At 43.1% G+C, this 24,662-nt stretch overlaps 2 protein-coding genes across 2 annotated transcripts in view; both read left to right on the top strand.

The window, feature by feature from the left end:
• Window positions 1-2,092: 2,092 nt before the first annotated feature.
• Window positions 2,093-12,892, top strand: LOC310868150 (butyrophilin-like protein 2; the record flags this gene model as incomplete). The annotated part of the gene is made up of 3 exons (XM_083778419.1): window positions 2,093-2,273; window positions 10,026-10,364; window positions 12,537-12,892. The coding sequence occupies exons 1-3, from the start codon at window positions 2,144-2,146 to the stop codon at window positions 12,890-12,892; spliced, it is 825 nt and encodes a 274-aa protein (XP_083634545.1). The 5' UTR covers window positions 2,093-2,143.
• Window positions 12,893-17,985: 5,093 nt separating this feature from the next.
• Window positions 17,986-24,662, top strand: part of LOC310868149 (NLR family CARD domain-containing protein 3-like) — a gene marked incomplete at its 5' end in the record, with an annotated part of 10,390 nt that continues 3,713 nt past the window's right edge. The window contains 4 exons of the mRNA XM_083778418.1: window positions 17,986-19,205; window positions 20,260-20,433; window positions 21,909-22,067; window positions 22,287-22,336. Coding sequence (XP_083634544.1) covers window positions 17,986-19,205; window positions 20,260-20,433; window positions 21,909-22,067; window positions 22,287-22,336 — 1,603 coding nt within the window. The remainder of the gene's footprint in view (window positions 19,206-20,259; window positions 20,434-21,908; window positions 22,068-22,286; window positions 22,337-24,662) is intronic.

Here is a 24,662-nt window from a genome sequence, read left to right as displayed (position 1 = left end):
AGGTGCCCTTTGAGAGCGGTTTTGAAGGAGTCAAGGGATTCACATGTCTTAATGACTGTTGGTAGGGCGTTCCACATTTTGGTGGCATAGGAGCGAAAATAATTTAGTCCCTTGTTTGTGCCGAATCTGGGTTGTACATGGTTTGTTGCACTCCCTCTGGTGTTGTGGGTGTGGACTTCGTTTACATTAAGGAAGTATTTAGACAGGTACATGGGTATCTTAGTGAAGTATTTAGACAGGTACATGGGTATCTTGGTGAAGTATCTAGACAGGTACATGGGTATCTTAGTGAAGTACCTAGACAGGTACATGGGTATCTTAGTGAAGTATTTAGACAGGTACATGGGTATCTTGGTGGTGTATCGAATCTTGTGGACCAGACCCATTGCAAGATGCTGTACTCTGTTGTCGACCCTAAGCCATCCCAGCCTGTCAAAGTGGGCAGGGGTGAGTTGGGTTCGGGGGGTGAGGCCAAGTAGGAGCCTGACCAGTTTGTTTTGGGAGGTCTGGAGCCTTGTTTTAAAGGCCTTTGAGGTGCTGTGGTACCTGTGGTGCTGTGTGTGTGTGTGTGTGTGTGTGTGTGTGTGTGTGTGTGTGTGTGTGTGTGTGTGTGTGTGTGTGTGATACATGATACTTCGGTAGACTCAATGCGTATATGGGCGGAGAATTTGGGATTCTTGCATATTTAATTAGCTGTGGTTCGCCTTCACACGACAACGCCTGCATGTCATAACCATGTTTATTTAAATTATTAGCTGTCATACATTTACACCGATTGCTCCATCGCCTCTCTTATGCTGTGTGTAATGTGTTGGCATGCTCTGAATGAAGAAATAGCCTAACACTAATGCCACATGTCATATTATTTTAACCATGTTTATTAAAACGGTTTTAGAATAGCACAGATTGCTCCAGTAGGCTATACCTTCCTCTGTAATGATGGCGTCTCTCTCTCTCTCTCTCTCGGTCACACAAAGTGAACGTAGTTTAGCTTACTTCGACTCGCCCCTTTACCAACTTTACGATTTTTGTCGTTAACAGTTAATTTAGTATTTCCCTCCCTCTCTGAAATCTGAAATGATCTCTTGTATACAGATTTATTTGATTGTATATATAGTAGTCGATCTCTATACTCTGTAAAAGTTAAGAAAGAATAACATGACACAGAGACGGTGACTGCTTATAATTAAGTTAATTTAGGACATTCTATATAGCAGTTTCGTTTTATTAAACACATTTATTCCATGTGTAGCCCATGTTTTGTAATGGCATCATCATGCTATTATAATTATGCCCGTGGATATACAGGGTGAATTTAACAATGATACATTAATATGATAATACCTTTTATTTTATATAATCACCAACATGAATTATGTTTGTTATTTACAGCCAGGTAGAGCAGGCGTAGGCAACCTTAGGCACGGGTGCCAACATTGGCACAGGGGAGGGTGATCACTGGCACACTGGCACAAGGGTGAGAGAGAGAAAGTTTTTCTTTTAAAATTAAATATTCCAAAAAAGTGTAGTCAGTTAAATTAAGTCCATTCACATCTACAAATGACATGCTAATTTACATCCTGCACATAATTGTACATTCATTCAAACTTCTAACTCATGACTGGGGAGGGATTAGGTGGATTAGGTGCTCTGAGTTTAATGATCATTACATCCTGAAAATATTCCTAAGCCTGTTATATTTATAATATATGGACAGTCATATAATTATATATGGCACACTGACTATCACACAAATGAAAACATGGCACTTCATGTAAAAAGGGTTGCAGACCCCTGATGTAGAGTATAGTGGGGCGAGGTGAAACAGAACAGGGGCCTGTTACCACTTGTCTTACTCAGTTGTTGCGTTTTTGTGTGTGTGTGTGTGTGTGTGTGTGTGTGTGTGTGTGTGTGTGTGTGTGTGTGTGTGTGTGTGTGTGTGTGTGTGTGTGTTTGTGTGTGTGTGTGTGTGTGTGTGTGTGTGGACGGACGGACGGACGGACGGACGGACGGACGGACATTCTTCTTTGGTTTAGTGGGGGTCGGGACTCAGTGAGTGGACATTCTTCTTTGGTTTAGTGGGGGTCGGGAGTGAGACAGTGGACATTCCTCCTTGGTTCTCTGGGGCGTCGGGAGTGTAACGATGGCGTCTGTCTCTCTCTCGGTCACACTAGAGACGGGTTGTTGCTGTTGGACGATGAGGATGTATTTCTACATGTTGGTGATGATGCTGGGGAGCAGACCCAGCGGTTACTACACATCACCTGTGAGAGGTATTAAACGATATACTGTATACAACTGTATATTTACACTCGACTCACTGTATTGTTGTAGTCTTGACCTGGGCTTGTGCTACTGGAAACTGCCCATAGATCCGAAGTCCTGTTAGTCCGAACATGCACTGCTCCCGTGCTTGTGGTTAGGTTTAGGTTTGCTCCCGTGCTTGCGGTTAGGTTTAGGTTAGGGTTAGAGATAGGGATAGTAATTTCGGAACAATGAACCTTCTGACTAATGACATGGCACCGTGCTACTATCGCTAACGGTAGCCTAAGATTTAGATAGTTTTTTTGTTTTTGTTTTTATCGTAGATGAAGTTGATGGATTTTGACATGTTTTGCTTGTACAATGTATAAATATTAGCCCGTAGTTTTCTATAAAGGAGTGTTTTAATCCAGGCTGTGGCCGATTTCTGTCGGAACTTCCCCAACGGCAGTATAGTGGGGGAGGGAGCGAAACTGTGAAAGACGCTCAATGTAAACGGGAAGTAAACGAGGGGAGGGAAATGGCGTTTGGCCACAAACTGGATTAAACCACTTCTGTATTGAAAACTACGGACTAAAACATTGCACAAGCACCCCGTATGCCTCTCTGACATTATAAACCACTTCTTTATTGAAAACTACGGACTAACACATTGCACAAGCACCCCGTATGCCTCTCTGACATTATAAACCACTTCTTTATTGAAAACTACGGACTAACACATTGCACAAGCACCCCGGCCTCTCTGACATTATAAACCACTTCTTTATTGAAAACTACGGACTAAAACATTGTACAAGCACCCCGTATGCCTCTCTGACATTATAAACCACTTCTGTATTGAAAACTACGGACTAAAACATTGCACAATCGGACCATCAGTCTAAAGCATTTTTATAGTTATTATTCGTATATGTTGGAAGTGTGCTTTATTAAGTTAGTTTGCAGAATTACAGTACATTTCATGTACAACTCAATACAAAAACTGTCAACTGTGAGTGGACGACACCATAAAGCATTACACTTGTGTCATATCTGATGGAACCACATTCCATTAATATAGTCTAGATAATTGTTTTAAACTAAAAGTGTTACCCTGGTCTCAATTGCCTCATGCATGGGTGAGAGAGCCAACAGGACAGACGCACAGTCACCATATTCACAGCTTGAACTCTGACCTGACCACACCCAATATGGAGAGGATTTTGACCATTTGGTCTCATGGGTGTCGAATGACTGTCTATTTGAAATGTGTATAGAGCGTCGCAGTCCCTCCCCCTTTCAGAACGACGAGTGGCCCAGGAAATGAAATGCAATGCATTCTGACCATAGGCTTTTCTTGAAGTATTTATTTAAAAGACGGTTACGCCGTGGACAAAGCCAACTCGGATCGTGGCAAATCACGACAATGAACACAATGTTTTGGGCCGATCAAATCATTTATAAGAAGAAAAACAAAACAAATAGTGTTGTCTCCTGCCTTTATTTTCTTCTTTCTAATGATTTGATCGGCCCCAAAACATTGTGTTCATTGTCATGATTTGTCACGATCCGAGTTGGCTTTGTCCGCGGCGTAACCGTCTTTAAATAAATACTTTAAAGAAAATCATATGGGAGAAATGCATTGCATTTCATGCGACAGGATCAACGGCATTACGATTTTGAAACCATGGTTACAGGAAGAAAAAAAACGCAACTTGCAACTTGTAGTATCTTAAATAAATAAACCTGCATGAACCCTTGCTCCTCACCCCCCCCCCCCCCCCCCCACGCACGTGACAAATGCTGTTTTGCAACTCTGCATCTCCTCCTCCGCTCCTGTTCTGTCTGTCTCTGTCACTGTCGTGACCTGCATGCACGTTTATGACATTACTGTATATTAGACTGCATGCCTCGCAGCCTAAACCTTATGTGGTAGGCCTACTGGTGGTAGGCTGTAGTCAGGGACGGATTAACCCCCACAAGGGCCCCTGGGCCGGTAATGTTTTGGGGCCCCCATAGTGTGTGAGCATGCAGAATTTTTGTGTTTTTATCATCTTTTTGACCTAAATTTAACTAAATCAATGGCCAATTTCAGAGCCTCAAACCCAGTTCTTTGCAATCCAGTTTCCTTGAAGGGCCCCTGAGAGCCAAGGGCCCCTGGGCCACGGCCCCACTGGCCCAATGGCTAATTTGGCCCCGGCTGTAGTGGTGGAGGTCCGTGAGTTAAGTTGGCACCCCGTGAGTTCCATATGACGGGGGAAAAAAAGAAGAGATGCCCCACTTTGCTGCCTAGTAGGCACTGTCGGCATGTCACATTTAGTGGCATTCGACTCGAGTGCGTCGGGTTTATCCTTAATTAAAAGGACGAGACGTAACGCGAGAAAGACATGGCTGTAGATTGCAGTTGGTTGGTATAGACTTGACTATATAGCTGCATGGCCTCGGTCCCAGGCTTATACTTATCTGCAAAAAGAAAATCTAAAGCACTGCAAATGCCTCTCGATCCAGCCATGGAATGAAGTTAGGAGGGGCGGTATATGCGCTCATGCAAAACACTATTTAAATGGCTTAAAGCATTGTTTTTAATTGCGCGATTTTAATAAGCTTGCACACTTGGTAATATCCTATACCAATTTCATATGACATGCCTTTACAAAATATATTTTTTTCACATGTAGGCTATTATTAGTTTATACATTTTAGGAGTGAGAACATATGCTTAGATGCCTGTGACAGCCTCTCAGCTGGTCAAACAATGCTGCTCCGCTGTTCTACGACAGAAAAACTGGTGAGGACAATTAAGCGTATGACAGCTCAGACGTGAGTTTTGAACATTTTCAATTCATCAAAACATTTAGAGACGTACGAATATATACACGACTATAAAGTCACAACAGGAAATCATCATAGAGGAGGTAAAAAGGTCAAAATGCTGAAAAGGTCAGATTATTGACAAACTGCTAGGCTACACCTTTCCTATTGGCCGATCCCCTCCGCCCTGTCCCTCGGTTCCTAAAACACAAAGTTAAATAGGCCATTTTGTGGTGGTTCCACTTAAAAATAGGCCATTCATTTCTTTCCCCCGTGAGATTTTCAAAAAATATTTACCGTATATAAATTATTTTAAGCTTAGAATCAAGTCATCCTGGATCGTTGAATCGTGACTATACATTTTATTTTATTTTATTTTATTTTATTTTATTTTATTTTATTTTATTTTATTTTATTTTATTTTATTTTATTTTATTTTATTTTATTTTATTTTATGCTTTACTACATTTAATACACACTCTTTGTTTATCCGTTTTAAATTACTCTCCCCCACATCACTTGTATAGCCCCCAAAAGTGACACTAATTGAGCACCAATTGAAAAGCTATGCCAGGGACCCCCATAAGAGAAGATTAAAGCTATGCCAGGGACCCCCATAAGAGAAGATTAAAGCTATGCCAGGGACCCCCATAAGAGAGTACTTTTAGGGCTCTATATAGCAGTGATCCTCAAACCGTTTAATTTCAATGACCCTCCGTTTGACATGCATTAGTCTACGGACCCCCATTTAAAGGAGAATTCCATACTTAAAAGGCTTTCTTACCTTTCTTTGTAGTCGTTACATCCCCATCAAAGAGGTCCAGGTGTTATTTTGTGCAAAAGCTCCTTATTGGCTATTTCCCCTACCATAAGCCCTAAATGAAATGCATTGAATTGAATGGGATGTACGGGGTGCATGTTGTGCTAATTTGCTTATTTCCATCGCTCAAAATTATAATTTGTTTGTAAATATCCTCTCTTCATAATGTAAATAATAACCCAAGCGGCACACTTTACTACTTATTTCGATGGAAATAAGCGAATTAGCACAACACCCCATACATCCCATTCAATTCAATGCAATTCATTTAGGGCTTATGGTAGGGGAAATAGCCAATAAGGAGCTTTTGCACAAAATAACACCTGGACCTCTTTGGTGGGGACGTAACAACTACAAAGAAAGGTAAGAAAGCCTTTTAAGTATGTAATTCTCCTTTAAACACATTTCTATCTCTGAGACCCCCAATTTATATTGTAAAATCAATGTTAATTTAACTGAGAGTGTACAAATGGATGGTTCCAACTCTCAGAGTTACAGATCCTTAAGGGTCCATTTGGTTGTCAAGGACCCCCAGTTTGACATGCATTAGTCTACGGACCCCCATTGAATGGCATTTCTATCTCTGGGACCCCCAATTTATATTGTAAAATCAATGTTAATTGAACTGACCCGTTAGGGTCCATTTGTACACTCTCAGAGTTACAGACCCATAAGGGTCCATTTGTACACCCTCAGAGTTACAGACCCATAAGGGTCCATTTGGTTCCATTTGTACACTCTCTGAGTTACAGACCCATAAGGGTCCATTTGTACACTCTGAGTTACAGACCCATAAGGGTCCATTTGGTTCCATTTGTACACTCTCAGAGTTACAGACCCATAAGGGTCCATTTGTACACTCTCAGAGTTACAGAGCCATAAGGGTCCATTTGGTTCCATTTGTACACTATCATGGTTACAGACCCATAAGGGTCCATTTGGTTCCATTTGTACACTATCATGGTTACAGACCCATAAGGGTCCATTTGTACACTCATGGTTACAGACCCATAAGGGTCCATTTGGTTCCATTTGTACACTCTCTGAGTTACAGACCCATACGGGTCCATTTGGTTCCATTTGTACACTCTCTGAGTTACAGACCCATAAGGGTCCATTTGTACACTCTGAGTTACAGACCCATAAGGGTCCATTTGGTTCCATTTGTACACTCTCAGAGTTACAGACCCATAAGGGTCCATTTGGTTCCATTTGTACACTCTGAGTTACAGACCCATAAGGGTCCATTTGGTTCCATTTGTACACTCTGAGTTACAGACCCATAAGGGTCCATTTGGTTCCATTTGTACACTCTCAGAGTTACAGACCCATAAGGGTCCATTTGTACACTCTCAGAGTTACAGACCCATAAGGGTCCATTTGTACACTCTCAGAGTTACAGACCCATAAGGGTCCATTTGTACACTCTCAGAGTTACAGAGCCATAAGGGTCCATTTGGTTCCATTTGTACACTATCATGGTTACAGACCCATAACGGTCCATTTGGTTCCATTTGTACACTATCATGGTTACAGACCCATAAGGGTCCATTTGTACACTCATGGTTACAGGTGTTTGTAAAGATGATTTCAAAATGGCAATGGTAACAACCGAGGAGGTACTTAAAAAACTGAGTGCCCTCCAACCCCACAAGGCCACTGGCCATGACAATATCCCCTCCAAATTTCTCAGAGACTCAGCCTTTTCCATAGCTCCAGTCATCACCCACATAGTTAACCTCTCCATCAAACAGGGACAGGTCCCCCAAGATTTTAAACTGGCCAAAGTAACCCCCTTGTACAAAAAAGGGAGTAAATTAGAACCCGGCAACTACCGCCCCATTTCTATTCTAAGCTCCATCTCGAAAGTGATGGAAAAAATAGTCTATGAACAGGTTGAAAAGTATCTTGCCACTAATAAATTGCTGTACGAGTTCCAATCTGGTTTCAGAACATCCCACTCCACTGACACATGCCTCCTCTATTTGAGCGACCACATCAAACACAAGGTGGACGCTGGAAAATACTGCGGCATGGTCATGCTGGACCTTTAAAAGGCTTTTGACACCGTGAACCACTCCATACTGGTTAACAAGCTTAAAGCTATTGGTTTTGATAGCACATCAGTGAGCTGGATGCAATCCTACCTGGAGGGGAGAGAACAGATGGTGGAGGTGAACGGAACACTGTCCCCTCCCCTCCCAGTGAGCTGTGGCGTCCCACAAGGAAGCATACTAGGGCCTTTACTGTTCCTAATATATGTTAACGACATGACTTCAGCTTGTGACTGCAACTTGTTCCTGTTCGCAGATGACTCAGCACTGCTGGTCTCGGACAGGAACAAACTGCAGGTTGAAAAGACCCTCAGCTCTGAACTCGGTAGAATCTGCACCTGGCTCGCTGATAACAAACTATCCTTACACCTGGGAAAAACTGAATCCATCCTCTTCGGATCAAATAGTAATCTCAGCAAGGCAGATGGCTTCTTGGTTAGAGTGGGTGACAATATTATCACACGAAAAGATCAAATTACCTACCTAGGTTCCATCCTGGAGGCCAATCTTTCCGGTGATAAGATGGCCACCAACGTAATCAAAAAAGTCAATCAAAGAACAAGATTCCTTTACAGGATCTCCTCACTGGTCAGCAAAAACACCTTGAAGACCTTAACAGGAGCCCTCGTACAAGGTTTCTTTGACTATGCATCCACCTCTTGGTACCACAGCACCTCAAAGGCCCTTAAAACAAGGCTCCAGACCTCCCAAAACAAACTGGTCAGGCTCCTACTTGGCCTCACCCCCCGAACCCACCTCACCCCTGCCCACTTTGACAGGCTGGGATGGCTTAGGGTCGACGACAGAGTACAGCATCTTGCAATGGGTCTGGTCCACAAGATTCGATACACCACCAAGATACCCATGTACCTGTCTAAATACTTCCTTAGTGTAAACGAAGTCCACACCCACAACACCAGAGGGAGTACAACAAACCATGTACAACCCAGATTCGGCACAAACAAGGGACTAAATTATTTTCGCTCCTATGCCACCAAAATGTGGAACGCCCTACCAACAGTCATTAAGACATGTGAATCCCTTGACTTCTTCAAAACCGCTCTCAAAGGGCACCTACGGATGGCTGCAATTCGAAACTGGCCTCTGTAAAATCTGAATCCCCCCCCCCCCACACCCCATTTCCCCTCACTGTATATATATCTTTTCCCTTTTTGCTTCCTATATGATGAATTCCTGTTCTGTTCTTTAGCTACATAGAAGTGTCTATTTGTATGTCTCTAAATGTTTTGATGAATTGAACAATGTGGACCCTGTTGTAAACAAGTGTAATGCTTAATTGGGTCGTCCACTCACAGTTAACAGTCTTTGTATTGAGTTTGTGCTTAAAATGTACTGTAAATTCTACAAACTGTTAATAAATATTTCAATCAATCAATCAAACAGACCCATAAGGGTCCATTTGGTTCCATTTGTACACTCTCTGAGTTACAGACCCATAAGGGTCCATTTGGTTCCATTTGTACACTCTCTGAGTTACAGACCCATAAGGGTCCATTTGTACACTCTGAGTTACAGACCCATAAGGGTCCATTTGGTTCCATTTGTACACTCTCAGAGTTACAGACCCATAAGGGTCCATTTGGTTCCATTTGTACACTCTGAGTTACAGACCCATAAGGGTCCATTTGGTTCCATTTGTACACTCTGAGTTACAGACCCATAAGGGTCCATTTGGTTCCATTTGTACACTCAGAGTTTCAGACCCATAAGGGTCCATTTGGTTCCATTTGTACACTCAGAGTTTCAGACCCATAAGGGTCCATTTGGTTCCATTTGTACACTCAGAGTTTCAGACCCATGAGGGTCCATTTGGTTACAAACTATCATTTAGCTGGGGACCCCCTGGCACTCCCTCAAGGACCCCAGGGGGTCCCGGGACCCCACTTTGGGAACCACTGCTCTAGCTCACGTGACAGCATTGTGTTTTTAGGACTCCACCAGGTCAAAGGTCAACGGGTCCTCTCAACCTGTGTTGTGTTTTTAGGACTCCAGGTCAACGGGTCCTCTCAACCTGTGCTGTGTTTTTAGGACTCCACCAGGTCAACGGGTCCTCTCAACCTGTGTTGTGTTTTTAGGACTCCAGCAGGTCATCAGGTCCTCTCAACCTGTGCTGGCCAGACTGGGAGGCGAGGCGATTCTTCCGTGTCTCGTTGACCCTCTGCTCAACATGGAGAGACGTTCAGTGTTTTGGACCAGAGCTGACCTGAACCCACCAGACGTTTACGTTTTCCAAGATGGACGTCACATTACCACCGGTGTGAACCTCGTGTACAAACAGAGGACGTTCCTGTTTACGGAGGAGCTGCAACACGGTAACTTCTCCCTGAGGCTGACCGAGGTGAGCTTCTCGGACGAAGGGACCTACCGCTGTTTCGTTCCACACGTGGGCAGCAGTACAATCCAGCTCCTTGTTGGTAAGATTTAATGTTCATATTCATAACCATAACCAGTGTTGGGCCTTTCTTTTTGTGTTTTTAGGACTCCAGCAGGTCAACGGGTCCTCTCAACCTGTGTTGTGTTTTTAGGACAACACCAGGTCAACGGGTCCTCTCAACCTGTGTTGTGTTTTTAGGACAACACCAGGTAAACGGGTCCTCTCAACCTGTGTTGTGTTTTTAGGACAACACCAGGTCAACGGGTCCTCTCAACCTGTGTTGTGTTTTTAGGACAACACCAGGTCAACGGGTCCTCTCATCCTGTGTTGTGTTTTTAGGACAACACCAGGTCAACAGGTCCTCTCAACCTGTGTTGTGTTTTTAATGATAATAATAATAATAATAATAATAATAACAATAAAACTTTATTTGTATAGCACCTTTCATGACATGAAATGCAGCTCAAAGTGCTTTACAGAACAATGGAGAATAAAAGAAAAGCAAGGCAACGACAGTATAATGCAATACAGTGAGGACATGAATAACAAAAACTAAACAAAAAACAACTAAAAGATCAATTAAAAGCAATGTTGTAGAAGTGGGTCTTGAGCTGAGCTTTAAAAAAATTAAAAATACAGAGGCTGCCTGATGAAGGTACAGTGGGAGCTTGTTCCATGCCGACGGCCCGTAGAAGCAAAAAGCTGCTTCCCCGTATTTTTTAGTTTAGTAATATGTTCTCTCATCTTAGTTCTAGTTAAAACTCTGGCTGCTGCATTTTGGACAAGTTGTAATCTGTCAGTTGTTTTCTTAGGCAGTCCTGAAAAAAGTGCATTGCAGTAATCAAGCCGAGAAAAAACAAAGGCGTGGATTAGCGTTTTTGCATCGTCCAAGGACACATAGACTCTGATTCGTGCAATATTTCTAAGGTGAAAAAAGGCAATCTTGGTAACATGATTAATGTGTGAATTAAAATTCACACGACGGCCCGTAGAAGCAAAAAGCTGCTTCCCCGTATTTTTTAGTTGCCATTTTTTTAGGCAAAGCGAGCAGGCCAGCAGTGGAAGACCTTAGCGGGCGGTTTGGGACATATTTAGGCAGGCAGTCATGTAGCTAGGTGCGAGACCATTGAGAGCTTTATAGACAAGTAAAACAATTTTAAAATCAATACTAAAAACAACCGGAAGCCAGTGCAGTGATGCCAAAACTGGAGTAATATGTTCTCTCATCTTAGTTCTAGTTAAAACTCTGGCTGCTGCATTTTGGACAAGTTGTAATCTGTCAGTTGTTTTCTTAGGCAGTCCTGAAAAAAGTGCATTGCAGTAATCAAGCCGAGAAAAAACGAAGGCGTGGATTAGAGTTTTTGCATCGTCCAAGGACACATAGACTCTGATTCGTGCAATAGTTCTAAGGTGAAAAAAGGCAATCTTGGTAACATGATTAATGTGTGAATTAAATTTTAATTCGGAATCAATAATAACCCCCAGGTTCTTTACTGTACTGATACTTTCTACAGTCAGGTTGCCAAGTCTGCTTAATATTGATTCTTTCTGCTCACTAGAACCGATTATGAGAACTTCTGTCTTATCCTTATCTTATTTAGGACTCCAGCAGGTCAACGGGTCCTCTCAACCTGTGTTGTGTTTTTAGGACTCCAGTAGGTCAACGGGTCCTCTCAACCTGTGTTGTGTTTTTAGGACTCCACCAGGTCAACGGGTCCTCTCAACCTGTGTTGTGTTTTTAGGACTCCACCAGGTCAACGGGTCCTCTCAACCTGTGTTGTGTTTTTAGGACTCCAGCAGGTCAACGGGTCCTCTCAACCTGTGTTGTGTTTTTAGGACAACACCAGGTCAACGGGTCCTCTCAACCTGTGTTGTGTTTTTAGGACTCCAGTAGGTCAACGGGTCCTCTCAACCTGTGTTGTGTTTTTAGGACTCCACCAGGTCAACGGGTCCTCTCAACCTGTGTTGTGTTTTTAGGACTCCAGCAGGTCAACGGGTCCTCTCAACCTGTGTTGTGTTTTTAGGACAACACCAGGTCAACGGGTCCTCTCAACCTGTGTTGTGTTTTTAGGACTCCAGCAGGTCAACGGGTCCTCTCAACCTGTGTTGTGTTTTTAGGACTCCACCAGGTCAACGGGTCCTCTCAACCTGTGTTGTGTTTTTAGGACAACACCAGCTCAACGGGTCCTCTCAACCTGTGTTGTGTTTTTAGGAAAACACCAGCTCAACGGGTCCTCTCAACCTGTGCTGGCCAGACTGGGAGGCGAGGCGATCCTTCCGTGTCACGTTCACCCTCCGGTCGACATGGAGACACGGTCAGTGTTTTGGACCAGAGCTGACCTGAACCCAAAAGACGTTTGCACTCTCCAAGACGGACGTACCAGGAGTGGAAACCTGCACCCGTGGTACAAACAGAGGACGTCCCTGCTCCATGACAAGCTGTCTCGTGGTGACGTCTCAATGAGGCTGACCAGGGTGAGCTTCTCGGACGAAGGGACCTACCGCTGTCTCGTTCCATACATGGGCAACATTACGATCCAGCTCCGTGTTGGTAAGTTTACAGTATGACTACAGTACAGTAAGACTACAGTATGATCCAGCTCCTTGTTGGTAAGATTACAGTATGACTACAGTACAGTAAGACTACAGGATGATCCAGCTCCTTGTTGGTAAGATTACAGTATGACTACAGTACAGTAAGACTACAGTATGATCCAGCTCCATGTTGGTAAGTTTACAGTATGACTACAGTACAGTAAGACTACAGGATGATCCAGCTCCTTGTTGGTAAGATTACAGTATGACTACAGTACAGTAAGACTACAGTATGATCCAGCTCCTTGTTGGTAAGATTGAATGTTCATAATCATCACCAGTGTTGGGCTTGTTTTAACCCATTTTGGGGCGGGAACCCCTTTCGGTGTTTTAGGCATTATGTTATGCTTTAGCTATTGAAAAATAGCAGATCTTGTAGGTCTGGTATTTTTGAAAAATCGTGAAAATGTGGCCCAAATGTTTGAATATATATTCTTTCAAAGCGAACGTTTTTAACGGCGGCGGCGGTGGCTCAGGGGTAGAGTGCCTGGATGGTAACCGTAAGGTTGCCAGTACCCGGGCTCCCCCAGAGTTACTGTCGAAGTGTCCTTGAGCAAGACACTGAACCCCTAATTGCTCCCGATGTGCTAGTTGGTGCCTTGCATGGTTTCCGCTGCCATCGGTGTATGAATGTGTGTGTGAATGGGTGAATGTAATGCACAATCTCTGTAAATTCAGAGCGGAGTAACAGTAAAGTAACCGGCCCTTCACTGTTATAAATGCAGGTTTCATGTTGGGTCAAATTGATAAACTGCGTGAGCCACGCATGTATTACACGGTCGAACAATCGAGCTTGTCCGTCGGGTGTAAACTTATTCTACGTCTTTCCTCTTACCTGTCTTGTTTTATTGTTCCAAATACATTATTCCATCTGAAAAGTCCTTAATTCAGCAACAGCTTCCAACAACAACAACACAAGACGCTAACTTAACTTGTGATCATCAACAAAAAGGGAAAATAAAAACTCGTCCCATACGCACAGATGGGCATGGATTAGTTGATGAAGCGGTCGCTTCCCAGCGTCTTTACCAAACTACAACAGACACTACAACTACAACAACAGACACTACAACTACAACAACAGACACTGCAACTACAACAACATACACTACAACTACAACAACAGACACTACAACTACAACAACAGACACTACAACTACAACAACAGACACTACAACTACAACAACAGACACTACAACTACAACAACAGACACTACAACTACAACAACAGACACTACAACTACAACAACAGACACTACAACTACAACAACAGACACTACAACTACAACAACAGACACTGCAACTACAACAACAGAACATTTAGATTATACAGAGCTTAAAATGAACTGAAACAACTGTGTGGCAGTGAGTTGACATGAGGTATTTATTTTTTCCTTTTTATATGCAGACACAGGCCTGTAGGCCTACTTCTGTGTCTGAATGGAACAGTCTTACTCAGTACAGTAAAGTACTCGGCCTGAACAAGCCCAAATAAACAACTACACTTTAGAAACAAGACCAAATAAACAACTACACTTTAGAAACAAGACCAAATAAACAACTACACTTTAGAAACAAGACCAAATAAACAACTACACTTTAGAAACAAGACCAAATAAACAACTACACTTTAGAAACAAGACCAAATAAACAACTACACTTTAGAAACAAGACCAAATAAACAACTACACTTTAGAAACAAGCCCAAATAAACAACTACACTTTAGAAACAAGCCCAAATAAACAACTACACTTTAGAAACAAGACCAAATAAACAACTACACTTTAGAAACAAGACCAAATAAACAACTACACTTTAGAAACAAGCCCAAATAAACAACTACACTTTAGAAACAAGACCAAATAATCAACTACACTTTAGAAACAAGACCAAATAAGCTACTAGGGGCCTACACTTTAGAAAGAAGCCCCCAAAAACGCTACCCCGCTACTACGAAATAAAGGGGCGTCGGTTCCCTCCAGGGGGGGGAGGGGGGGGAGGGGGGGTAGTGCGAGGGGATACTTTATTTCAATTGTAACGGAAACTGTAGATATGTTGATGTGGTGCAGTATCGGGCTGGGCTAAAGATGTCATCGAGATCCGGCTCATACCGCCTCCCTCTGGCCAGCCGGGGCGCCTGATGGAGGGGAAAGGAATAACTGCTTGGAATAACGTGTTCGAGGGGGCACGGTGGCACAGTTGGTAGTGTTGTCGCCTCACAGCTAGAAGGTCCTGGGTTCGAGTCCCTTCCACGCGCTACGTCCGGCCGGGGAAATTCCCCTCTGTCAGGTGAAAAGAAGCAGCTTGGACTCCTCATGCATAGAAGGAGGCATGAGGTCAGTCCGCTGCCCCCCCAGGTTGGCAGAGGAAGTGTAGCGCCCAGGATTACAATAGATAATTGGCACTGGGTGAAAAGAAAAAACTGGGTTACAAAATCGTGGGATAAAAATTTAAGTAAAAAAAAAAAAGGAATAACGGGGAAATAACGGGGGAAACTCCCTCTCCTGTCGGGTGAAAAGAAGGGGCTTTGGACTCCTCATGCATAGAAGGAAGCATGAGGTCAGTTCAGGGTCAGCAGGAGGCATGTTAACATCTCGTCTTCAGTCAGTTGCCCCGGCTTGTGTGTGCGTGTGCGGCGCGCGTGTGCATGTGCGAGTGTGCATGTGTGCATGTGCGCATGTGCATGTGCTTGTGCTCATAATAGATGTGTGTTGCATTAACCAATTCTGACCTGAGATCAGATTCTAAAAATGTCTTCTACATCCTGACAGTTTTCTGAAAAAGCTATGTTTCTATGTCGGTCGTTCTTCGATTTTTCAAAAATAGCCGACCCACAAGCTCGTAGATCTGCTATTTATCAATTGCTAAATTATAACATAATGTTTAAAACACCAAAAGGGGCCCAGAATGGGTTAATTCTTCATGTCTTCATTCTGTGTCCTCAACAGAGAGAGTCCCACATCCAGAGCTATCCATCGTGGCACCATGTGACTCCAACTCCAGCAGCTGCACGCTGCAGTGCAGCGTATTGGGAGACGTCACAGAGTGGGGCGTGGTCGTCTATCGATGGAGGTTCCACGGTGAGAAATGGACTCGACCCAAACCCAACCAGACCAGGATCTACAACGATGAGGAATGGAGCGGGCCCGACTCCCGGACGGTGACGATCAGCGACGACGAGGAAGGGAGAAGAGTTCGAAGAATATCCTGTGCGATAAAGAACCGGTTCAGTGTGGAGCAGAGCGACGCTGTAGACAACCTGCTTTACAAAGGTACAAATAGTTTAGTGTGTGTGTGTGTGTGTGTGCGTGTGTGTGTGCGTGTGCGTGCGCGTGCGCAAGGGTTAGTTCAGATTTTTGGCTTTTACTTTATATCCCATAGCCTGGATGTATGTAATCCCATTGCCCAGGGGTTCTGTCCATCTCTCCTCCCATTTGCCAGCCATGCCAGTGGTTATCAAAGTGCGGTTCGGGGACCCCCAAGGGGTCCTTGAGGGGTTGCTGGGGGGGGGGGGGGGGACCATAATTATTGACTCCTATTGGCTGGGCTTCAAACAGCCATAACTCCAGTTTGCAGCATGCTAAAGGTCCCAAACCTGATGGGTGGGTTAGTAGGAATTATTGTTTTTTAAAGTGGAAAGCCGTACGGACTTCCACTTTCATGAAACTATAATTCCTACTTCCGGTTTGTCGGATTGACTTGAAACTCCTCCCACAACTTTATGAGAGGGGGTGGAGCTAGATGGTGCAACCAGGACGTGGATCTGTTCACTTCCTGTTTTACTAGGAAGCATTCGCAGGGGAATTAAAAAATGTTCAGAGATTTTCTTTTCTATTTATGTTTTATATTTCTGTCTTTCAACTCCTAAAGGACCAACAGCCAGAGGATTAAGAAGGGGCATTATTGTTACTCTCTCCATGTACGCAGTAGCACTGGCAGCTTTATACGGGAACAAGAAACCTCGTGAGTCTTTAATTTATTCTTAACTAGATTTATTTACAATCTATATTGATATAAATCCATCCATCTCTGTGTCATTATGTGAAGACGAGAATGATCCTATAGTCTCCTCACTGACCAATCACTGCCTCACATCTCACTGACCAATCACTGTCTCACATATCACTGACCAATCACTGGCTCACATCTCACTGACCAATCACTGTCTCACATCTCACTGACCAATCACTGTCCCACATCTCACTGACCAATCACTGTCTCACATCTCACTGACCAATCACTGTCTCACATCTCAGCTTTGACAGGAGAAGAGAAGGAAAGACGAGGGAGGAAGAGGGCCGCCAAACTGAGAGGTAAGGAAATGGTCTCTTCACCCACTGTGTGTGTGTGTGTGTGTGTGTGTGTGTGTGTGTGTGTGTGTGTGTGTGTGTGTGTGTGTCTCTCCCTCCCTCCCTCCAAGGCTGTTAAACATAGAATCGCTTTGTTCGCTACAGGTCTGTTGAAGAGAACACCAGGATATCGTCACATCACTGACTATGAAAAGCAGCTTCAACACAACATGAACAGCACATATCTGAGTGTAGATTTGGGCACAGAGACTGAGGTCGTGTTTGAAAACGTCTTCGCTCCGCTCTACAATGTAGACATCGAAAGAACAGACATCCACAGCCATCATGAGGTCAGACAGATGGAGATGAAGAAGGAAAGAGAGGAAATCCAACTGGTTCAGATGTTCAAAGACCTTTCTGGACGAATCATAAGAACAGTGCTGACCGTTGGCTGTGCAGGAATTGGGAAAACGATCCTCGTACACAAATTTATGTTCGACTGGGCCAAGAAATGTTTCCCCCAAGACCCACACCTCGTGTTCCCGCTCAAGTTCCGCCAGTTAAATATGCTCAAGGGACAGAAGTTTACTTTGGCACAGCTAATTCACCGCTGCATCGTGGAAACCAGATTTATCGAGGAAGACGTTCTTAATCATATCTTCACTAAATTGCAGAAGTCAAGAAACTACAACGACGTCCCCTTTAAAGTCATGTTTGTTCTGGATGGTTATGATGAAAAAAAAATCTAGTTTGATTTCAAAACAGAAAATGGCCTCATGAATGTCAACAACTCTTACCCTGTGGAAGATCTCCTTTTAAACCTCATCAAGGGAGAGCTCCTCCCCTCTGCTCGCATCTGGATAACCTCGCGACCTGTAGCAGCCAATCAGATCCTTAAGGAGTTTGTAAACAGGATGACAGAAGTACGAGGGTTCATCAGAGATGACCAGAAGAAGGAGTTCTTCCAGAAGACGTTCAGTGATGAGACCCAGGCCAGCTCAATACTCTCACAGATCAAAGAATCAAAGATCCTCCTCACCATGTGTGAAATCCCAGTCTTCTGTTGGATCCTTGCTACCTTTGTGAAGAACATGGTGAAGAACATGGGGACGACAGTCAGGCTGCCCAAAACCCTGGTTGAGCTGTTCTGCCACTTCCTGATGGGTGAGATACTGCGGGAGAATCCTGCACTAGGCGAGGCAGACAGCGGGAAGCTCATAAAGGATGCAGGGAAAGTTCTTCTGAAGCTGGGCAAGCTGGCGTTTCACCAACTGGTCAAAGGCAACATCATTTTCTATAAGGAGGACCTGAAGGCGTGTGGTCTTGATGTGAACAAGGACTTGAAGAACTTGGGCTTTTGCACAACCTTCTTCAAAAAAGACGGTTTGTTCTTCCACAAAACGGTCTACTGCTTCGTTCATTTGAGCTTCCAGGAGTTTCTGGCTGCAGTCTACCTGTCCCACTGTTTCTCTCAGAAGAACACGAAGGTCCTGAAGACATTCCTGGGAGACCGCCGTTTCAACAGTAAACGTTCCCTGTCTGACTTCCTGAAGGCTGCTATGAAGAAAACCCTGCAGAGTAAGAGTGGTCGCCTGGACCTCTTTGTCCGCTTCCTTCATGGTCTCTCACTGCAGTCCAACCAGAGTCTGTTAGGAGACCTGCTGGGTCAGACAGAGAACAGTCCAGAGGAGATCCAGAGAGTCATCGACAACCTGAAGGAGATGAACGATGATGATGCCTCTCCTGACAGATGTATCAACATCTTCCACTGTCTGATGGAGATGAACGACCCGTCAGTCAGTCGGGGGATCCAACAGTACCTGGAGTCAGAGAACAGCTCAGGGAAGGAACTCACTGTGCCTCAGTGTTCAGCTCTGGCCTCCATGCTGCAGATGTCAGAGGACGTTCTGGAGGAGTTGGACCTGCAGAAATACAACACATCAAAGGAGGGGCGACAGAGACTGATCCCAGCTGTGAAGAACTGCAAATCAGCCAGGTTAGTAGTGTGGATGTTAACATGTTAGATCACTATATACTTCATTCAGAGAGAGAGAGCCCCCCCCCCCCCCCTCACTTCATATTTATATATATACTAGCCCTTACCCTATCCCCCCCTTGTGGCCGCGGGGGGTACTGCACCCTGGGTGCGTTTTCACATTTTTAATTCACGAATAAATTAATTATTAATTCGTAATTTGTTAAATTGGAAAAAAAAAATATTATGGTCAATGCCTGTGTGAAAAGTGGGAGCGATTGGTGCAGGCGGTGAGGAGATACGGCAGTCACAGTGACACACAGACAGACACACATTCAGACAGACATTGGCTTAATTATAGTATGATATGATATGATGATTAGTATTGCAATCCAATTCAAGTGTGATTTGTGTTTAGCATACTAGCCCTTACCCCCCCCCCCCCTTGTGGCCGCGGGGGGTACTGCGCCCGGGTGCGTTTTCACATTTTTAATTCACTAATAAATTCATTATTAATCATTAATGTGTCAAATCGAAAAAAGGGCTTCGTTAAGACCTCAATATTATTATGGTCAATGCCTGTGTGAAAAGTGATTGGGAGTGATTGGTGCAGGCAGTGAGGAGCTACGGCAGTCACAGTGACACACACTCAGACATTGACTGAATTATAGTATGATATGATGATAGTATGATTTAGTTACATCAGGGTGATTTTGCCATGTCATGCGGTCGTACAGACTGTTCATCTGTTGACAGAACATTTCTTCACTTCACTGCCATAGAGTGGAACAACAGCAGCGAGTTGGGATCGTTTTCATTATTTAATGTTTGTATTACAATCAAATGACAACAGTGGAAAGTTATGAGCACATTTCAATTTAATGTGTTACTCACTACCGCTATTTGCTTAGTTTTAAAAGTATCCAAACACACACACACACACACACACACACACACACACACACACACACACACACACACATTTCAGACAGCACCACAGGGAACCTCCTTGACAGTGAACGTGGTCTGTTCTGTTTTGATCATCTCTGATTTTACATTTAATCTGTAATTACAGACTTGTTGACTGTGACCTCGGAGAGAAACACGTTGAAGTTGTGGCTTCAGCTCTCAGCTCCAATCCGTCCCATTTGAGAGAACTGGACCTGAGTGGAAACGGCTTGAAGGATTCTGGACTGGATCTCATCTGTGCTGCACTGAAGAGCCCAAACTGTTGTCTGGAGACTCTCAGGTCAGATTCATTTAACTTTTTTTTTTTTTTTTTGGTTAAGTAAAGTTCTGTTATAGTAAGTGATTATAATGTAGTTATGATGGTGGTAGTATTTGAAGAGTGTGGATGAGGTTAATATCATGGTAACTCACACTACAAGCGCTATGAGCTTGTAGTGTGAGTTACTTATATAAATTTACTATTTACTATTTTTACTATTACTATTTTTTTTAAATCGTGAAAAAAACACAGATCTTTAAATATATATTTTTTCAGAATACTTTTTTATTATTTCGACGTCGGGCCTAAATGGGTTAAACATTGTTATAATTTAGCTATTGAAAAATAGCAGATCTACAAGCTCATAGCGCGCCACTCGGTGGCGCGCTATGAGCTTGTAGGTCTACTATTTTTGAAAAAACGTTAAAATGAGGCGCAAATCATTGAATATATATTTCAGAGCAAACATTTTTTAACTAAAATATTTGCTTCTGGGGGGTCCCTGGAACTACATATTTTCAGATGGGGGTCCGTGGCCCAATAGAGATAATTCTGGGGGTCCTTGACATGAAAAAGGTTGAGCACCACTGACATGGAAACATGGGTTTTTCAGAATAATGTTAGGATTTAGAAGCCTTTTTTAATCGACCTCAGTCCAAAATGGGCCAATAGCGTTTCTGTGCTTGCTCAGTATGAAGAAAGTGTCCAGAGATATGAGGGACTGAGACAGACTATCCTTCAGTAGACGGGCTTTTATTTACGTTCACATCGGCAGAGTAGAGAGAGAAAGACGGACAGACTTGTAGACTCGACTGTGTGTGTGTGTGTGTGTGTGTGTTCTACAAGTGAAAGCAACAGAGGGGTATTATTAGACAAAGTTCGACTGAATTTTAAAAAGCTGCAGTAAAACATGTATATATAAAAACCCAGACTATTTTATTATCAGAATTGGATCACCCTCCCTTAGACTCTAAATACTATTAGCTCACCCTCCCTTAGACTCTAAATACTATTAGCTCACCCTCCCTTAGACTCTAAATACTATTAGCTCACCCTCCCTTAGACTCTAAATACTATTAGCTCACCCTCCCTTAGACTCTAAATACTATTAGCTCACCCTCCCTTAGACTCTAAATACTATTAGCTCACCCTCTCTTAGACTCTAAATACTATTAGCTCACCCTCCCTTAGACTCTAAATACTATTAGCTCACCCTCCCTTGGACTCTAAATACTATTAGCTCACCCTCCTTTAGACTCTAAATACTATTAGCTCACCCTCCCTTAGACTCTAAATACTATTAGCTCACCCTCCCTTAGACTCTAAATACTATTAGCTCACCCTCCCTCTGACTACAATTAGAAAGGCATCACCCTCCCCTATTTTCCTCCATGCCCCCCTTTTCATAAAATTCAAGTGGTCGCTTAGAACACGCCATTGTTATCCACATTCAATATGATTCACATGCAATAATTCAACATGTATTCTTCATTTAGACTGGAGAACTGCTGGTTGTCAGAGCGATGCTGTGAAGTTCTGGCCTCAGCTCTAACTTCTAATCCCTCCCTCCATCTGAGAGAATTGGACGTGAGTCTCAACATGGTGAATGACTCAGGAATGAAGATGCTGCACTCTGCTGGGCTGGAGAATCTCAAGTGAGTAGACCCTGTTGTGGGGCCCGGTTTACAGCAGAACCCTTTACTATGTGTGGGTAATGTTTGTGGGGCATCACCACTATTTTACTAGTTTCAGACATGTGATGATTGATGCATTGTTGTTCTACTTCCTACAGAGTGAAACACTGTAGTGTCAGCTAGTGGAGACGTTGTGTTAGACAGTCAGACATTGATGCATTGTTGTTCTACTTCCTACAGAGTGAAACATGGTGGAGAAGATCGGTTCAATCCTCATCTCATTCAAGGACGTGAGTATCTCTCACTATTGACATCTTATACAGAGTTTTTTAACACCTACTGTATAGTTTGGTAAACTTCAGGGCTGTAGTTGTAACATTCTTGGTCGGGTTTGCTTTCACATTGTAGTTTGTCAAGCACGCAGTCTGGCGCGCACACAGTGCATCTTCAGGCGTGTGCGTGTTGGTCAAACAAGGATTTCATACTCCTTAGTGACACGTTGCAGACAACTACAGCCTTGGCTGAGAGATAAAGCCAGTCAATAGAAATATGTTGGAGATCAGAATGACAGAAACACTCACTCACATGTTCTCACTCACATATTTGAACGTGGGCCAGATATGGTAGGCCTGAGGCCTATATTGCTAGCCCTGAGGCCTACCATTCCGGCCTGACCTCTCAATAAAAGAATGCTGAATTAACTAGCTTGTATTGGTAACTTTGACTGCACAATAGCCTCCCATTTAACCTCCTTGTCTAGTAGTCCGGCAGTCGAGGTTGACGGGTGGGAATATAGTCTTTTTTTATTGGCCTAAAATATTGTCTATATACATACATTCATGAATCCACTTGCTGACCGGCTGAAAGTATTGGGCTTTTTTATAGGGGTTTCTTGTGACCATTAACATCCTATGGCAGGCAAAGATGTCAAACTTCCATTATGTTTTAACCCATTCTGGGCGGGAACCCCTTTTGGTGTTTTAAAGCATTATGTTATACTTTAGCTATTGAAAAATAGCAGACCTACAAGCTCATAGCGCGGCACTGAGTGCCGCGCTATGAGCTTGTAGGTCTGCTATTTTTGAAAAATCGTGAAAATGTGCCTCAAATCTTTAAATATAAATTATTACAGAGTGAACATTTTAACTAAAATCTTTGCTTCTGGGAGGGGGGGGGGGTGTCACTGGAACAACATATTTTCAGATGGGGGGGGGGGGGTGGAGCCATGAAGTAGCATGTGACATGTCAAACAGCCATAGCCACTTGCCCAAAATGTGTATTTTGTGTAAAACTAATGCCTGGAATGTATTCAGAATCATGAAAAGCCCTTAGTTTTACATGTCACATGCTACTTAAAGCATGAGGAAAGTTTTACATGTCACATGCTACTTAAAGCATGAGGAAAGTTTGACATGTTGGACCATTTTGCCTGCCGTAGGATGTTAATGAAAAAGAAAGCCCAATAGTGACAGCCGCTCAGCAAGTGGATTCATGAATGTATGAATATAGACAATAGTTCAGGCCAATGAAAAAGACTATATACCAAATATCCCACTTTAACCCATTCTGGTGTTTCAATCATTATGTTATACTTTAGCTATTGAAAAATAGCAGATCTACAAGCTCATAGCTTGTAGACCAAATATGTTGGTCCCTGGAACAACATATTTTCAGATGGGGGTCGGTGGTGAAATACATATATTATTGGGGGTCCTTGACATGGAAAAGGTTGAGAAACACTGACATAAAAACATGAGGTTTCTTCAGGAAACTGTCAGGATGTAGAAGGCATTTGTAGAATCCTCCTCGGGTCTAAATGGGTTAAACAAAAGACGCCTGTCGGCTGCCGGACTATAGGCCTATACAGTGCCTTCGGAAAGTATTCACACCCCTTCACTTTTACCACATTTTGTTTTGTTACAGCCTCATTTCAAAATGGATTAAATCCGTTTTTTTCCTCATCAATCTACACACAATACCCCATAATGATGAAGTTGTCTCAAATATTTTGTTAATTTATAAAAAATAAGAAACTGGAAAAACACATGTACATAAGTATTCACACTCTTGACTTAGTACCAAGTTGGCAGCAATTACAGCCTTAAGACTTTTTGGGAATGATCCTACAAGCTTGGCATTAGAGCCCGACCGATGCCATATTTTTGGGTCCGATGCCGATTTTGGAGAGACCTACACCACCGATGCCGATACGATGCCGATGTTTTGGACCGATGTTTCGTAATCAATAATAAAAAATACATTTTAAAAACGTCTAAACTTCAAAATAAGTTTTTTTAATTAAATTAACAATAGAATACATTGAATACATTTAAATAAAATGTTTTGGTACATAAGGCTTTTTTTCTAAATTAAATACATACATACATACCTATGCCCTCCTATTATCCAGCTATTAGTGTAGATGTCCGTCCTACAAAAAATGTCAGTGTCTGAGCAATAGACACCTTAATCACCATTACATCACCTAATCAACATGAGTTAGACTTTAATATATTAGCACCCCTCACTTCACACAGGTGTAATTTTTTTAGTTGTATGTAGGATCAGGGCTCCAGACTAACCTTTTCACAGGTAGCACTGTGCCACCTACCTTTT

Source organism: Protomyctophum parallelum (genome assembly GCF_964188405.1).
Source record: "Protomyctophum parallelum genome assembly, chromosome: 12".
Lineage (NCBI taxonomy): Eukaryota > Metazoa > Chordata > Actinopteri > Myctophiformes > Myctophidae > Protomyctophum > Protomyctophum parallelum.
The sequence above is the reverse complement of the archived record's forward strand: the minus strand, read 5'-3'. Positions and strand labels throughout refer to the sequence as shown.